Genomic DNA, 18533 nt, shown 5'->3' on the forward strand with positions numbered 1-18533 from the left:
AAAAAGAATGAAGAGGAGATTAAAGAATAAATTTTCAAAACAGTCTTCCTCGAAAGAAAGGTGATGGGTAAGAACATAAGAATATCCATACTGGTTCAGTTCAATGGCCCATCTAGCCCTGTATCCTGTTTCCACAGTGACCAGTCCAATCCAGGTCACAAGTACCTGGAAGAAATCCAAATGATAGCAACATTTCATGCTACTGATCCCAGGGCACACAGTGGCTTCCCCCATGTCTGTCTCAATAGCAGACTATGGACTTTTCCTCCAGGAGCTTTTTCCAACCCTTTTTTTAAATCTAGCTATGCTAACTGCTGTTACCACATCCTTTAGCAATGAGTTTCAGAGTGTAACTATACTTTGAGTGAAAAAAAATGTTTTCTCCTATTTGTTTTAAAAGTATGTCCATGTAATTTCACTGGTTCCCTGGTCTTTGTAATTTTTGAAAGGGTGAAAAATTGATTCACTTTTACTCGTTCTACATCACTCAGGAATTTGCAGACCTCAATCATATCCTTCCTCAGCCATCTTTTTCCCCCAAAATGAAGAGCTCTAATCTCTTTAGCCTTTCTTTATACAAGAAGAGTTCCATCCTTTTGAACCCACAGATGTTTACATATTTTTAAAGGCAAAGACCATGCATTTTTTTTTTTCCTTGAATGCTGTCTGTGGATACAGATGACCTGTGGGGCAAGGGAAGTGGAGGATCTGGGACAGGGCAAGCAAGGTATGGTCTGGATTTGAAAAGAAAACAGGACATGATGAGCTATTTTGCGGAGGGTTGGTTTGCACATGTCCCCTCTATTGACTCCATTGAGGAAAGGAGAGAGGGTGAGTTACAGTTTTGCACTAAGGGTGCCTCGCAGTCGTGGCACAGTACGGACCCTTTGAAGAGCCCGCAAACAGTCTCCAATGTTTGTTTGTTTGTTTTTTTACCCCTCACCAATGCAGACAGCCTGAGTTGGAAATCCCTTCTCTCCTTCCCCATTTCCCCGTAATCTTTTCTATAAAATATTGGAGATCTCCCTAATTTCCCTCTAAAATCGACCCCTCCCTATTTAAAATCGACCCCTTTCATTCTCTATTTAAATTAACTGTAATTATAAACCGCTCAAGACAGTTCTGATGGGCGGTATATCAGTTAAATAATAAACTTTGAAAATTTTAGATTTAAGAACTCAATGAATTGTAAACCACTTTGGGTGAATCTATTCATGAAAATAATCTAAAATAAAAATAAATAAAAAATAAATTCCACTGGCATCGGGGTGTTCTTTATTCATTTGTTTAGATTGTAAGCTCTTGTGAGCAGGGACTGTTATCTTCTTTGTGGTTCTGTGCAGCGCTGTGTGCGTCTGGTAGCACTATAGAAATAATTCATAGTAGTAGTATTTGTGTTCCAATTGTATTTTAAGGGATATATAATTATACATTTTCTACACATTTGAACACATCTGGTGTAAACAGTAGTTATGGAGATATTTAGGACACTCTTTTCACATAGGGCTCCTTTTACGAAGGCGTGCTAGGACCTTCGCCGCAACGTTTAATCATGCACTAACCCCCACGCTAGCCTAAAAATTACCACCTGCTCAAGAGGAGGCGGTAGCGGCTAGTGCGTCCGGCGGTTTAGCACGCGCTATTACGAGCGTTAAACCGCTAACGCGTCTTCGTAAAAGGAACCTTATATTATTTTTACATTTTAGATATTTATTTAATGCCTTATATTTTTTCATAGTATGGACTTTTCCATAGGATATTGATTGAGAATCACTATGCTACAGAAAGGTGCTGATCCAGAAATACAGTGGTGCCTCGCATAACGAACGCCTCGCACAGCGAACGCTGCGCACAACGAACTTCATGTCTTGCTTCCTACAACGAACTTCGTTTCACACAACGAAGTCGCCCGAGCTTCATCCTTCCGCGCAGGCACTGCGCTTAACTGCCCTCTCTCCGCCTGGCTCCCTGTGCAGTGGCGGACCGTCGGCTCGCAGGGGCCCGGCGCCTACTGCTGATGCGTTGGGGGGGCGGAGCTACTCTCGCCGCTTCCCCGATGCTAGAAAAAAAAAAAAAATGAACAGTTAAGTCCCAGTTTTTGCCGCTGAGACTGCCCTCTCTCACTGTAAAATTAGACTCTACTTAGTCTGTCTTTAAATTTAAAAAATGTGTGTTGTTTTAAAAAACAATTATGTTTTTAGATGTATCTAAATAAAAATAATAACAAAAAATTTATCTTTTTTTATGTCATCTTAGCATATTTTATGCTACAGAACGAATTATATTTTTTAACATGTATTGTTACGGGAAAACGCGTTTCACATAACGAACTTTTCGCATAACAAACTTGCTCCTGGAACCAATTAAGTTCGTTGTGTGAGGCACCACTGTACTGAGCTTGTTGCCACATCTGGGAGTCAGGAAATAGTAATTTTTCTTTAGTGTGGATTTCACTGCAGATTCGAGGTGTGGGGGGTTGGGATGGCTCTTCCCTGGATTATCATGTAGATGGAACCATTAGGCAAACGGAGGTTAAATCTGATGGAGCTCTGGTATTCTTTCAGCTTAAACATACTGTATAATCAGCTAAGCAAACAGCCATGTCCTGTAAACCTGATGCGCTCTACAGCACTGTGAACCACCCATAATTAAAGATGTGCATAAAAATGTTTTACACATTAACAACAGCTGGAGGGTAAGAAATGAAACTTCCTTGGAAGCTGAAGCAGGCAGCTTAGTCATTTGACTACACAATTTTTTTAAAAACTGCTCTTGAGAAAATGTGGAGGTGGTGGGGTTCCCCCTTCTGTTACATCTTTGGTATCTGTTGTGCCAGGGGAAAGGAGAAGGCCTCTGACCTGATATTTTATTTCTAGAAATGGCTGTTTGCAAATTCTCTACAGCTCCTCTTTCTTGCTTTTGAAATTAGCATCTCTGCAACCAATTTCAGCAATGAAACTTTTACAGTTCGAATTTTGTTAACGGGATGCATTCATTAGGTACTTAAGGGGGGAAAAAATAGTAAGCCTCCGCTTCTCTTCCTGAACATTGGTATCCTTTCCTCACTGTGTCTCATGCTAAGATTTTAGGTGGAACGCAGCAGTTACATCACTTGTTTTTCCAAGTGCTCCCAGTGCTAATGTCTGTTCACCGCCTTAACTGCAAAACAGGCCGTGTTGGAGTGGTCAGTCTGCTTGGAAACCTCTCTACAGCCAGGAAGAAACATTGAAGGTCTCTGTGACGGTTCCAAGAATGTCACCAAATACAGTTTAAGAACAATGCTATTGAGGGGCGCCTCCATTTAGGCACCTAGGAGCTGATTCTAATAAACGTTGAGTTTGGTTGTCGATCATCTGCTAGGCACCTAGTGGCACCAGAGCAATCTTAGGTGCCGGTAGGCATTGAAAGCTTAGGCGCACGCCCATTTGGGCTAGGATTTTCTTGGCATAAATGAGTGCCTGAGTAAGGTGCCTGCTGGTGCGCCTGAGTCTAACCACACCCAAAATCCGTTCCTAACCACGCCTACTTGCTGGTAGGGGCCTCAGAGTAGACCCCTACCTCAAAGTGGTAAGTGCCTACCAGCTAGTTTATTTTTTTTAATGTTTTTTTTTTTTAATTGGGTTTTATAATGGTGCTTTCAATTAACGGCACCGATTGAGCCAGTTAAGAAGATTAAGTTAGGCGCCTAGATCAGGTTTCCAAGTTTATTTAAAAATTTGATTAAACGCCTATCAAATACTAAGTGCCTGTTTTACGAAGTTGCACTATCGGCTGCGCTGCGGTAACGGCCCCGAAGCCCATAGAGATTTAAAGGGCTTCGGGGCCATTGCTGCACCGCTTCGTAAAACAGGGGTAAGTGTTTTGCAACAATAAAAAAGGGTAAAATTAATCAAAATAAAACATGTTAATTATAAAACTGAATAATTTCAGTTGCCGTTTATAAAATCTGGGCCCTACCTTCTAGTCACCTATTCTGCAAGGCAGGCCTGCACAACTCCGGTCCTCGAGGGCCGAATCCAGGGATTTCCCCAATGAATATGCATTGAAAGCAGCGCATGCAAATAGATCTCATGCTTATTCATTTGGGAAATCCTGAAAACCTAGCCTGGCGAGGGCTGAAGTTGTGCAGGCCTGCTGTAAGGAAAAGTATGCGCATGCTTTCTAGCATAACATGTCAGGCACAAACACTTATAAGAGATGGTGTATGTTTATGTTTAATATAGATTTACCATACAGCTTAAACTACAACAGATCAGAGTGGTGTACAATATAACAGATAAAAATTAAAGCCCCCATTTTATCAAGCCAAGTTAGGATTTTTTTATTGCCGACCGTTGAGGTAAAAGCTCTGACGCTCATAGGAATTCTATGAGTGTCAGAATTCTATGAGTGTCGGAGCTTTTACCACAGCGGGGACCTAAATAAAGGAATTGTATAATTAAAATAAGAAAGACCTAACTCGCACTCGTATCAGCAATATAACAGCTAAAACAATCACCAAACACACGCCTGATTGAAACCCACAGAAACGATCACTGATCCAATGAATATGTAAATGCTCGCACCTAAAACACAAAAGAATGCACATAGGTTATAGTGTGGTATTCTATAATCTACACACAAAAATGTGTGCTCTGTCCATTTGAACGCCCACCTACAAACTACACACTATCACATGTAGGTGCCATCCAGAGCTGTCAAGAGGGCCTGATCTGTGTAAGGGAGATTTTAAGCCACGCCCCCAGCTCTGCAATACACTGCCTAGCCACACCCTCAAACCTGCTTGGCTCCACCCCCCAACAGATCTCAGCTGCTGTTGCATCAATTACTTATCACAACTCAGCTAGATTATTGCAATGTGGACTGGGATTGTGGCTCCCTTTATCACTGGTTTCCTGGACCAGGGCCTCACCTGATCCATAGATAGAGCTGACCCTGGACAAAGTGAATGGTATGGACCCAGCAGCTTCCACTTGTAAATTTGTAAGCTGTGCGACTTTCACCTATATTTATGCGTGCATGTGATAAACAGGTGTGAATGCCACTATGTACACATAGACATACTGTAGTTGTAAAATAATGGTTTTAGTGTGACAGCCCCTGCTATGATAAGTATGCCATGCAGGCACAAATGGAGAAAAAGATAGAGTAAAGGCAACTAATCTTCTAAAGGAGGAAAATTGGAAGCAGATTTTTAAATACTTGGCGCTGCTCTAGTGTTTCAAATTAAAATAAGATGTATTAAGAAAGTTATTGCTGTTTTCCTATGCCCTGTTTTCCTGTGCTCCCTTGCCAGGGCCAGTATTGGGACAGGAAGGACATGTTTACCCTGGTTGCAAAATTCATTTAAGGTCAGCCTGTGTCCATAATGTCTTGTAAAATTTGTGAAGCCTCTTACTTCCTCAGGATTATGGGCACAGGACATGGCTGAGTGTTTTGAAATTCATTCCGTAGCTTGAATATGGCATCGTATGAGGGTGGGGGTGGGTGAAGGTGGGTACTTGGTTTTGTTTCGTGAAAAGTTCTCTTTGTCTTTATTTTTTTTCACATGTCTGAATTTGGGCTGCTACCTTACCCCCGATCCATCCTGCTGGATTGGTAACTCTGATTCTTAAGGAGCTCAATGACCCAATTGGAACTAGAACTCCATGTCTACCACGGAATAAAATCAGGAATGGATCGATCTGTTTTATTGACCTGGGATAAGATGACATAATGGTCTTAATATGGAAGATATGGCAGTGCAGCAGGCTGCCGTGAAAAAACATGAGCATACTCCATTTCCTAAAAATAAACTGTCTTTACCTTCAAATCCTGGATTTCACTATAGCAGCAAGTGCATTATACTGTTGAGATTGCATATAATGTTGATTCTTGAGTGGTCAAAGAATGTTGCAGACAGTTCAGTATGTGGGTTTTTTTAACGATGAATGTACTGTATACGTAGTTGAATCATTCACTATTCTGGGGAAGCCCCAGCCAGTCAGGATTTCAGGATATCTGCAATGAATATGCTTGGGATAGATTTGCATACCAAGGTGGCAATGTATGTTTACACCCTGCTCTGAGGATCTCCAAGCATCAGCCCTATAAAAGTAGGACAAAAAAAAAATCCTCTCAGTTCAGCATTTGGCTTTCTTAAGGAATAATGATTGTGTTGACAGGAGGTGTGCTGTTCCAATTTTTCCCTGTCACGTTGGATGTTTTTCGCTTTGGAAGCCTCAGCAGAAAAATGTAAAACATCAAAAAGCATCTTATTCTTAGAATCACTTATCCAGCCAGCAAGTCCTAAAATGAGAAATGGTATTACCAAAATCCAACCTTTCCTCTCTGAGCACACTACCAAAACACTTATCCACACCCTCATCACCTCGCACTTGGACTACAGCAGGGGTCTCAAAGTCCCTCCTTGAGGGCCGCAATCCAGTCAGGTTTTCAGGATTTCCCTAATGAATATGCATGGGATCTATGTGCATGCACTGCTTTCAATGCATATTCATTGGGGAAATCCTGAAAACCCGACTGGATTGCGGCCCTCAAGGAGGGACTTTGAGATCACTGGACTACTGCAACTCGCTACTCTCAGGCCTTCCGCTTAACCATCTCGCTCCCCTCCAATCCGTCCAGAATTTGGCTGCATGACTCATATTCCATGAGAGCCGCTTTACTCATGTTACTCCTCTCCTAAAGTCACTTCATTGGCTTCCCACCCTTTTCCGAATACAATTCAAGCTCCTCTTACTGACCTACAAATGCACTCACTCAGCTGCCCCTCACTATCTCTCTTCACTTATCTCCCCCTATGTTCCCCCCCCCCCCATGAGCTCTGTCAGCTGGTAAGTCCCTCCTATCTGTGCCCTTCTTTTTAACTGCCAGCTCTGGCCTCCGTCCCTTCTGCCTTGCTACACCATATGATTGGAATAAGCTGCCTGAATCCCTACGGGGGGGGGGGGGGGCTCCAACTCTGGCAGTGTTCAGGGCCTGTTTAAAAGCCCACCTCTTTGAGAGTGCTTTCGACACCTAACTCCTCTCACCTTGGGTTCTGCATCCCCAACCCTATTAAGTCATGTCTGTCTGTCCAAGTTAGATTGTAAGCTCTTCCAAGCAGGGACCGTCTATAAATGTCAAAATGTACAGCTCTGCGTATGCCTTTCAGCGCTATATGTTATAAGTAGTAGTAGTAATGGGCACATTTTGAAAACTCAAATAATATCCTAAAGCACAGCATGATAAAAATATATACATATATTTTTTGTAGTGTTTGTACAGATCATCCTTTTATGCCAGTGTGCATGCATGTATTGTACATAAACAATAGAATATTATTTTGTTCTAATCCATCCCTTCAATTGCTTTTTCTCTAGAATCTTATGGCAAGAGCCTTGTATGACAATGTTCCGGAATGTGCAGAGGAACTGGCTTTCCGAAAGGGTGACATTCTGACTATCATAGAACAAAACACCGAAGGATTGGAAGGATGGTGGCTCTGTTCTTTACATGGGCGACAGGGCATTGCTCCGGGCAACCGTTTGAAGCTTCTCATTGGTCCGACAGTGGATAGTTCACCAAATCAGGACATATCGAATGTCACACCAGCGCCACCTGCTTTCCATCATCAGCAGGTATACCAACTGCCAAGTTCACAGCCCTCCTATCGAGACCCAGCCTATCAGGTCCCACCTTTGCATTTGAACCAGGGAGTCTACCAGGTGCCGACAGGCCATGATCTACCAGGACAGGATGTTTACCAGGTACCACCATCTTTGCCTAGGAGCCTCTGGGGCACAGACAGCTCTTCAATGAGTAATAAGGTATATTTTTAACTAATTTCTTCAACATCAGCTACCAGGATTTGAATGCCCTTTGTGCTCCTTTTTTGTTTCTGTAATATTTGTACTCTGGTTCCCTCTAAATCTTGCTACATGATATTCGGCAGCATGTAATCGGTTAGGGACGGATCCTAGGCAGAGTGTGAACTTAGCCAATTAGAAATGATTTTAAGTCCAATAACCAGCATAAAGTTAGGACCGCAAAAAGGCTGTCATAACTTAAGAATATAAGAATTGCCATACTGGGACAAACTGAATGTCCACCAAACCCAGTAACCTGTTTCCATCAGTGGCCAACCCAGGTCTCAAGTACATGGCAAGATCTCAAAGAGTAAAACATATTTTATTCTGCTTATGCTAGGAATAAGCAGTGGATTTCCCCAAGTCCATCTTCATAATGGCTAATGGCTCTTTTAGGAAGTTAGCCAAACCTTTAAACCCTGCTAAGCTAACTGCTTTCACCACATTCTCCAGCAGTTAATTCCAAAGTTTAATTACAGATTGAGTAAAGAAATATTTTCTCCTTGTGTGGTAAAGTTAACCAGGCGCCGTTCTGAATTTTGGCTGGTGCCCAGTTAACTTCCATGTTACCACTATGACCTAGATTTAGAGAATGACACAGTGACAAATTTGTCCCTGCGTGATCTCAATATCCCTGTCCCTTCCTCACAGGTTCTCTCTCTGTCCCTTTCCTGCAAGCTCACAAGCCTCAAACACTTATGATTTTAAAGTGTTCGAGGCTTGTGCAGATGAAGACAGCTTGCAGGAATGGGGCAGGGACAGAGACAGAGTTTGTGGGCACAGGACAGGAATAGAGAAATCCAGCAGGGACAGGAAAAATTTGTCCCCATGTCATTTTCTACTGGATATTTAATTCGGGGAGCAACATATGACCTGACATTGAATATCCAGTGTCAGTTCAGCTCACAGCTATGAGCAGCACAGATGCTGTTTACTACTTTGGGCTGAATATCAAGCGATTGTTTTAAAGTGTATGTGCTCTACAAATGCAAACATGGAAACACTTAAATAGATGGCATAGGCGCCCACGAGCGAGTGCAAATGTCCGCGTTGAGTGTATTTTATCATTTGTGTACTTGCCAACACCCCCTATGCTCTGCCCAAGCTCTGCCTTTGTACATGCCTATTGGCAAATCATGTGCCATCAGGTCATCACAGTTACCTTTATTCCAGTTGTTACTTTGAGGCTATTTATACACAAAAATCACTGGATAAAATCATTGGTATATAAAGTAGAGAATGATACAGGGACAAATTTTTTCCCATCCCCATGAATTATTTTCCTGTTCTGCCCCATTCTTGCAAGCTCTGTCCTCTGCACAAGCCTCAAACACTTTAAAATCATAAGTGCTCGAGGCTTGTGCGGTTAAGGCTGAGCTTACAGGAATGGGAAAGGAACAAAACTCGCAGGGACGGGGAAATTGAGTTCCTGTGGGGATGGAGAAAAATTTGTCACCATGTCATTCTCTAATATAAAGTCCAAATTCATCATATGAGGCAGCAGGTAGAGTTGAGCTGTAGGATTGCTGACTTATTTCCTCGTATGATAATTAGAGAATGATACGGTGGTTGTTACCCGCGGCTAGCCACGGGTAACCCGCTGAAATGGAGACCCCCCCAAAAAAAGTCACCACAAGTACAGGGACAAGGCCATTCACCGCCCTGTGGAGCGGTGAATGGTCTTGTCTCCAAAGTTAAAGGAGTGAGCGTGCACGGTGAACGAGCGTGAGGTCTGGCAGCCCCCCTCTCTCCCGCCGTCCGGCCAACTGTGCATTTCCCTCCCTCCCTCCCTTTCCCTTACCTTTTCTTTGTGGCGATTTCTATAAGGCTATGCGTTGTATTGCAGCCAGAGCCTTGAAGTCGTGTCACGTGTGGCTGCTGGAAAAGTCTCCTCCTCTGCAACTTCCTGTTTCTGTAGCCTTATAGAAATCGCCACAAAGAGAGAAAGGGAGGTTGGGAGATGCACAGCTGGCCGGCGAAAGGGAGCTGCTGGACCACGCGAAGGGTGCTGAGGGGGGATGGAGAGGAGAAGACGCTGAAGCAGCCTGAAGGGAAATGGGGAAGAGAGAGTGGGGGGAAGACGCTGGGAAATGGGGAAGAGAGAGTGGGGAGAAGACGCTGGGAAATGGGGAAGAGAGAGTGGGGAGAAGATGCTGGGAAAGAGGATAGATTAAGAATATTTGAATCGCTATCCCCTTTGATTCTTCCCTATCAATCTCCCCTGCCTTTTCTCCTTACCTCCCCACCTCCCTTCCCCAATCCCATCCACTTTGGTTAACTCCTTCTACTTAAAGAACAATCTTCTCTCTAGGTTTGCGGGAATGGGAGAGTGACGGGGACCGAACTCGCGGGGATGGGTTGGTGACGGGAATCAAGCCCACGGGGACGGGACAGTGAAGGGGGTGAGCTTGCGGGAACCGGGCGAAGACGGGGACAAATTTTTTTTCCCTGTGTCATTCTCTATTTGTGATCCTATTTGTAAACAGCTTAATATCCCTAATAGGTGGCATATCAAATAGTAATAAACTTGAAACTTTCTCCTCCTCTGCTAAGATGCAGAATATTAATTTCTGAATTAGCCCTGGAGAAAACATGATTGCAGGGTATGAAACTTTTTCTTTTGGTCCACATAAGATGGTATATATGACCCTTTGAAATGATATTGATCTTTATTTCAGAAGAAGAGATCCATCTGGTACCCACCTGGATCATCCCCCCCCCCTTGGGCCAATGAAAGTTATTGCAATTGGTAGAGAGTCATATTGATAAGAAATGTGCATTTTAAGCTGTCCTTGGAAAAGACGGAAGCTAAGAACTCACATTTAGATTTCTTCATCAGTTTTAATACTTTGATAGTGAGCTTTTGTGCAGGTGAGTCACCAATAAATGTCCTCTCGGGTGTCTTCTGCAGGACTATAGCCTAGCTTAACTTATAAGAGTGGCACGTCATCACTGGGCTTCCAGTGATGCCTGCGTTTCTCATGTGCTTTAGTGGAGCTATAGAGTTTTGTGCTGATAACCCAAACATCACCTTGACCTGATTGATCTAGAACAAGAATGTAATATGCAGAGTGCCAAATATGCAGAGGTCACTCCAAGGCTTCAGTGTAAGCTAGAGGAATTTTGTCAGAAGTACAGCATCTGTGGAGTTAAAGAACTAATAAATGGCTTATTTCTAGATCGCTGTATATCAAATGCACCTTACACCTTCTCAAGATGAGTTCAAGGCAGTTTGGGGGTCTGATATGTTGCTGTTCCTAAGGCGCCAGGAGCAAGCAACTTGCTGAGGTCCCACTAGACATGTCATTGATTTCCCTTGGAACAAAACCAAGAATAAAGACCAATGGGTTCCACAAGAACCGAAGGACACCAGCAAACAAACACAGTGAAATTGATGATGATCTGGATAAAACCAGTTTATTCGGTTCAAGGAAGAATATGATATAGTCTAAGAGGGGCTCTATTCAGTTTAAGAAAGAAAATGTGGTACATTTCAAGAGGGGCCCAACACGATCCATGTTTCGACAATAAATTGCCTTCCTCAGGGGTCCTTAGAACATAAGAATAGCCTTACTGAAACACGTTCCAGAGCTTAACTATTTATTCTCTGAGTGAAAAAAAATTTCCTCCTATTGGTTTTAAAAGTATTTCCCTGTAACTTCATTGAGTGTCCCCTAGTCCTTGTAATTTTTGACAGAGTGAAAAATTGATCCACTTGTACCCGTTCTACTGCACTCAGGATTTTGTGGACTTCAATCATATCTCCCCTCAGCCTTCTCTTTTCCAAGATACCATATTCTTCCTTGAATGGAGTAAATTGGCTTCATCCAGATCATCAGCTCCACTGTGTTTGTTTACTAGTTTCCCTTGTTTATAACCCTTTGCTTGGCCTGTGCTTCCCTTCTGGTTGTCGTCTTTTACATCTTCCATTTTCCAACAGCCATGGAGTATTATTATTATTATTCTTTATTCTTATATACCGCCATACCCAGTGAGTTCTAGGCGGTTTACATCAATTAGCAAATGATCTGCATTGAATAGCAGATTTACAACAAAATTAGAAGTAGGTTTACAAAATTAGAAGCAGATTTACAGCATAATTAGAAGTATTTTTAACAGCAAATTGCAGGCTGAATTACGATAAATTACAGTGATTTGCCGCAGTCAGCCGTGAAATTACAGCGATTCTTAACTGTCTGCAAAGAGGGCAGGTTTACAACAATATTACAGAAATTGCAGGTTTGATCGAGCTAGGTAGGGGAGGTAGAGAGTGGGGGAGGGAGGGACTGGTGAAGGAGGAAGGGGGCAGGGGTGGGGTAAGTGTCATGTGAGGTGAATGGATTATTAAGGGTCGTGTTTGCTGAAAAGGTACGTTTTTAGTAGTTTTCTGAATGATAGGTAAGTGGGGGCCTCGAGTATCATCTGTGCTAGCCATGGGTTCGACTTGGCTGCTTGGAAGGCAAAAGTTCTATCAAGGAATCTTTTGAGAGGACAGTGTTTAGGCGAAGGGAAGGCGAACAATTGAGTTCTCCGTGATGTCCTGTTGCTGCAGTAAAGGTTAAAGTGTGTGTTTATGTAACTTGGGGAGGAGCCGTTAACCAATTTGTAGCAGAAGCATGCAAATTTAAAAAGAATTCTAGATTCAAATGGTAGCCAGTGTAGTTGGTGATAGAAAGGGGTGACATGTTCCCATTTCTTTAGGCCAAAGATGAGGCGCACCGTGGTATTTTGGACTATTTTTAGTCTCCTGGTAGTTTTCTTAGTGGCGTTAAGGTAGATGATATTGCAGTAGTCGAGGATGCTGAGGATGGAGGATTGTACAAGTAGGCGGAATGCATTGTCATAGAAGTGTTTTTTTATGGTGCGAAGTTTCCAAAGTACCGAGAAGCTTTTCCTAATTATGAGGTCGGTATGGTTATCTAGAGATAAGTTTTTGTCCAGCGTGACTCCCAGAATTTTTATGGTCGGATCAAGGGGGAAGGTCTTTCCTTTAGTTGAATTGTGGTTTCCTTAATTTTATCTTTGGGGGAGGCTAGGAAAAATTTTGTTTTGTCTGGGTTTAATTTCAGTCTGAATGAAAGCATCCAGAGTTCTATCTGGTTGAGAGTGTTTGAGATGTGGTCGAGTAGTTCTTGTGAAAAGTTGGTTAATGGGATGGTTATTGTGATATCGTCTGCATAAATGAAGAATTTGAGATTTAGGTTGTGTAAGAGTTTACCTAGTGAGGCTAGGTATATGTTGAATAGGATGGGGGATAGGGGGGAGCCCTGTGGGACCCCGCAGGTGTTGTCCCAGCAGTATGAGAAAGAGTTATTCTTGAGTACCTTGTATGATCTATTTTGTAGGAACCCCTGAAACCAATTGAGGACCTGGTCTGAGATGCCTATGTGCGCTAGGCATTCCAGGAGAATGGTGTGGTCGACCAGGTCAAAAGCACTGCTCAGGTCGAGTTGTATGATCAGGGCACTTGAGCCCTGACTGAAGAGTGTGAGGAGGTGGTCGAGAAGGGAGGCTATGATGGTTTCAGTGCTGTGGTCCGCACGAAATCCTGATTGGTTGTCACTTAGAATGTTGAATTTTTCAAGGTATGCGGAAAGTTCCGCTTTTACCAACCCTTCCGCTATTTTGGTAAATAGGGGGATGCTGGCGATCGGCCTATAATTAGATGGGGAGTTTGGTGGTTCTTTCTCATTTTTTAAAATTGGGGTGATCATTATTTGACCCTGCTCCGACGGGAAGTTACCTTTGGATAATAGGTAATTAACCCATGTCATCATTTTTGCTTTAAAATGGGGGGGGGCCGTTCTCATGATTTTTGGTGGGCATGTGTCCAGATGGCAGTAGGAGTGAGTATACTTGTTGTAGTAAGTATTGAAGGTTTGCCAATCGGTTACTGCAAATTGTTTCCAACTAAGGTCGACTTTGGCTCCCGGGTCTGGGTTTGGTGGATTCATGTCTGTGAGGATGGGGAAGAGCTCGAGGGGGTTGGGGCTGGCTGGTAGAGTTGTTCTTATTTTTTGGATCTTGGTATTGAAGAAGTCGGCAAGGGTGTTGGCGGTTAAGGTGGCTTCTTCGTGTAGGTTTGTGTAGGTTTCTATGTTGTAAAGATCGTTGACCAATCTGAAGAGGTTATTGCTATTGGTTTTAGGATTACCGATTTTGTGGGAGTAGAATTTTTTTCTTTTTTCACTAGTGAGGGTTTTGTACTGTTTTAATTTTTGTCTCCATGCCAGTCTGTGTTCTAGCGTTCCGGATTTTTGCCATGATCTTTCGGCTTTTCTGAGATCCTTCTTGCATTGCAGCAGTTCAGAATCGAACCAGCCCTCTTGGTTGGGGGTTCTTATTCTGCGGGTTTTTTTGGGGGCAATCTCGTTTAGTATATTGGTACTCTCTTGTATCCAGGAGGTCATGATTTGTTCCGTATCTTCTATTGGATTGGTGTTGATTTCGAAGTGGGACCAGAATTCCATTGGGTCAATCTTTCCTCTGGTATTGTGGGTTTTGACGGTTCTTGTTTTTTCGCTTTTAGGAGGTTTAAGTTGGCATCCAATGGTGAAGCTACATAGGCGGTGATCGGACCAAAGGGAGTCTGACCAGTTGCCTTGTTTCCAATAAAAAGTGGGATTGGTCTGTTCCTTGGAGGATAGAGTTACCAGGTCTAACTGATGTCCTCTTTGGTGGGTTTTGATCGGGGGGTGTTTGTCAAAGCCTAGTTGTGAGAGCAGTGACCAGAAGTCCGCGGTTTCAGGTTGGTCAGTTTGCTCGAGGTGTATGTTGATGTCCCCACACAGTAGGTTGTATGGGCTTGTTAGAGTAGTGCTACATAATGTTGAAACAGATCACATATCACAGATCTCTATGGAAAATATGCTGAGCAAGACATCTGGCTGTGTGGTTGGTTGTGTTAGGGGGATGGCAGAAGGCTTTGGTGTGTTTTAGTGGAGCTGTACCGTACAAATTGGACAGATCTCCTATCTGCACCAATTCCTTGTTTTAATTGAGAGGTGTTGGGGAAGGAGGCAAAAGGGAAGTTGGAGGCACTGTAAAAATGACATAGTGGCTAAGAGCTGTTAGTGTGAGAGCAGTTGCAGGTTTCGTACTTCTGACCCATTTGAAAGTGAGATTCCATCACCTGAGCAGAAGGGGAGGTAGAAGTTTGCAGGTCACAGATTTCCTAAGTACAAAGGGAAAGGGATTGGGACTTGTATACCACCACCTTATAGATTTCCAACCACGCTCAAAGCGGTTTACATACTGGTACTTCAGGCATTTTCTCTGTATGTCCCAGTGGGCTCACAATCTGTCTAGGGCAGTGGAAGATTAAGTGACTTGCCCAGGGTCACAGGGAGTAGCACAGAGTTTGAACCCATAACCTCAGGGTGGTAAGGCTGTAGCTCTAACCACTAGGCCACACTCTTTCTGTTACAGTGTGGTCTGTGTAAGAGAACCCAGCCAGACACCCATGAAGCTCATTGTCTTGTAAAGTGTTTGCAATGGCGGAGTACTTGGTTAAAGCTAAAAGGCCAGGTTTTAATATAATTGCACTATTTTGTATGCTACTGTTTCTAGAAAGAGTAAAATGTCAGGGCTGTTTTGCTAAAACTTGCCATCAAAACTGAAAGTACTTGCAGGTTGAATTGCTTTTAAGCACAGTAAAAGTGTCCTGTATGCAAATACAGTACTTGGTTTACGAGCATAATTCGTTCCAGAAGTATGCTCGTAAACCAAATTGCTCGTATATCAAAGCGAGTTTCCCCATAGGAAGTAATTTGTTCCCCTCCCCTTGAGGCCACCGGCGCTGCTCCATATCCCCCCCCCTCACCGCTCGCATCGCTCCCCCCCTCCCCCCCGAGCACTGAAATAACATCCCTTACCCCGATTTGGCACCGGCACCATCACCAACGCACAGGACATGCCTGTGCTGGGCTGGACTGGGCCTTGAGCATTTGCGCATGCTCAAGACCTTCTAGTCTCGCTCTCTCCGAGATTCTCAGAATCAAGGAGAGAGCGAGACCAGAAGGCCTTGAGCATGCACAAATGCTCAAGGCCCAGTCCAGCCCAGCACAGGCAAGAAGGAGGATCTCAGATGCACCGCCCAGCACAGCCAAGAGGGAGGCTCTTCGGGCACCAGCATGTCCTGTGCTTTGATGCAGGTGCCAAATCGGGGTAAGGGATGTTATTCAGTGCTCGTGGGGAGATGTAGGATCGTGGAGGGGGGGACGACGCGAGTGGGGGGATGCCAGATCGTGGGGGGTGGCGCTGGTAAATCAAGTCAAACTTGGTTTCTGAGGCGCCGATTTTGCAAATGTTTTGCTCGTCTTGCAAAACACTCGCAAACCGGTGCACTCATAAACCGAGGTTTGACTGTACTAAGTTGCAAATCCCTCATTAGATCTGTCACTTGTGTGATGGTCCCTTGGCAGACCATTAGCAGGGTGGTTTGCCATTGAGAGGGGACATGATCAAAACATTCAAGGTACTGAAGGGGATAGACTTAGTAGATAAAGACAGGTTGTTCACCTTCTCCAAGGTAGGGAAGACGAGAGGGCAATCTCTAAAGTTGAAAGAGGATAGATTCCGTACAAAAGTAAGGTAGGTCTTCTTCACCCAGAGATTGGTAGAAAACTGGAACGCTCTTCCGGAGTCTATCATAAAGGAAAACACCCTCCAGGGATTCAAGACAAAGTTAGACAAGTTCCTGCTGAACAAGAACGTGTGCTGGTAGAGCTAGTTTCAGGGCGCTGGTCTTTAACCAGAGGGCCGCTGCGTGAGCGGACTGCTGAGAATGATGGACCGCTGGTCTGACCCAGCCGCGGTAATTCTTATGTCTTCCCCACTCATCTTGAACCCCTGGCTAAGCCCAAATACTCATTTACTGACCTAGAATGGATGGATGGCTGAATTGGCCAAAGACTGCCTCCCTGGCAGAAATCCAGTGCAGGATACCTACAGACATTTCTTGATTCTAAATTCCTAATCCAAGTGGGTGATGTTGACCAGAACAAAGAGGCTCTCTGTTAAACAGTGGTTAGAATGCCCTGTGCTCCAGTTTTCCATTTATTGTTATATTTTTCTTAGTATAATATCCCTCCTTAATTTTTATTTTTCTTTGCAATATAGATTTGGTTTCACTTCATTGTCTAATTACTTTGTTGCATCCTGTTTTCCATTCACACGAGGAATCTGCTTGAATTTAATTTTGACATTTCAACAAATATAAAGTTAAGAAAAGAAATCCCAGTGCAGGATTTCCATTCAGTTGTGGGTACAATAAGCAGTAACCTATCCGATTATATAACAGGACCTCATTGAAGCACAATCAGTTACCAGTCTAGAAGAGGTATGCAAGCAGATTGATAGTCTTAAGAGTAACAAATCCCCAGGACCGGATGGCATCCATCGGAGGGTCATCAAGGGAGTATAACTGAACTGCTTCAGCTAATAGCCAATCTGTCGATCAAATAGGGAAATATTCCGGAAGACTGGAAGGTGGCGAATGTTACGCTGATCTTCAAAAAAGGTTTGAGGAGAGATCCAGGAAACTACAGACCGGTGAATCTGACCTCAGTACCGGGAAAGATGGTAGAGGCGCTGATAAAGGACCGCATCATTGATCACCTTGACAGACATGATCTGATGAGGACCAGCCAGCACGGTTTCAGTAAAGGCAGATCTTGCCTGACGAACTTGCTGCACTTCTTCGAGGGAGTAAACAGGCAGATAGACAAGGGTGACCCGGTTGACATTGTTTATCTGGATTTTCAGAAGACGTTCGACAAAGTTCCACATGAACGACTACTTCGGAAAAATGCATGCCATGGAATCGAGGGTGAAATACTCTCACGTGGATTAAAAACTGGCTGGAGCATAAGAAACAGAGAGTGGGAGTAAATGGACAATTCTCAGACTGGAAGAGCGTTATCAGCGGGGTGCCACAGGGCTCAGTGCTTGGACCTGTGCTCTTCAACATCTTCATAAACAATCTGGACATTGGTACGACGAGCGAGGTGATTAAATTTGCGGACAATACGAAGTTATACAGAGTAGTGAAGACACAGGGGGATTGCGAAGATCTGCAACGTGACATAATCGGGAAATGGGCATCGACATGGCAAATGAGGTTCAATGTGGATAAGTGCAAAGTGATGCATGGCGGGAACAAAAATCTCATGCGCGAATACAGGATGTCCGGGGCGTTACTTGGAGAGACTTCCCAGGAAAGGGACTTGGGAGTTCTGATTGACAAGTCCATGAAGCCATCTGCACAATGTGCTACGGCGATGGAAAGGGCGAACAGAATGCTAGGAATGATCAAGAAGGGGATCACGAACAGATCAGAGAAGGTTATCATGCCGCTGTACCGGGCCATGGTGCTCCCTCACCTGGAATACTGCATCCAGTACTGGTCGCCGTACATGAAGAAGGATATGGTACTACTCGAAAGGGTCCAGAGTAGGGCGACTAAAATGGTTAAGGGGCTGGAGGAGTTGCTGTACAGCGAGAGATTAGAGAAACTGGGCCTCTTCTCCCTTGAAAAGAGGAGACTGCGAGGGGACATGATCGAAACATTCAAAATACTAAAGGGAATAGACTTAGTAGAGAAAGATAGACTGTTCACCCTCTCCGAGGTAGGGAGAACGAGAGGACACTCTAAATTTGAAAGGGGATAGATTCCGTACAAAC

The 18533-nt window shown here is 43.8% G+C and overlaps 1 protein-coding gene across 1 annotated transcript in view; it reads left to right on the forward strand.

Annotated features, from left to right (window-relative positions):
- NEDD9 (neural precursor cell expressed, developmentally down-regulated 9) overlaps nt 1–18533 on the forward strand; it is a 136526-nt gene that overhangs the window by 38269 nt on the left and 79724 nt on the right. Inside the window, exon 2 of the mRNA XM_033934671.1 lies at nt 7365–7811. Within this exon, the coding sequence (XP_033790562.1) occupies nt 7365–7811 (447 nt within the window). The remainder of the gene's footprint in view (nt 1–7364; nt 7812–18533) is intronic.

The sequence above is a fragment of the Geotrypetes seraphini genome, chromosome 2 (genome assembly GCF_902459505.1).
Source record: "Geotrypetes seraphini chromosome 2, aGeoSer1.1, whole genome shotgun sequence".
Taxonomy (NCBI): domain Eukaryota; kingdom Metazoa; phylum Chordata; class Amphibia; order Gymnophiona; family Dermophiidae; genus Geotrypetes; species Geotrypetes seraphini.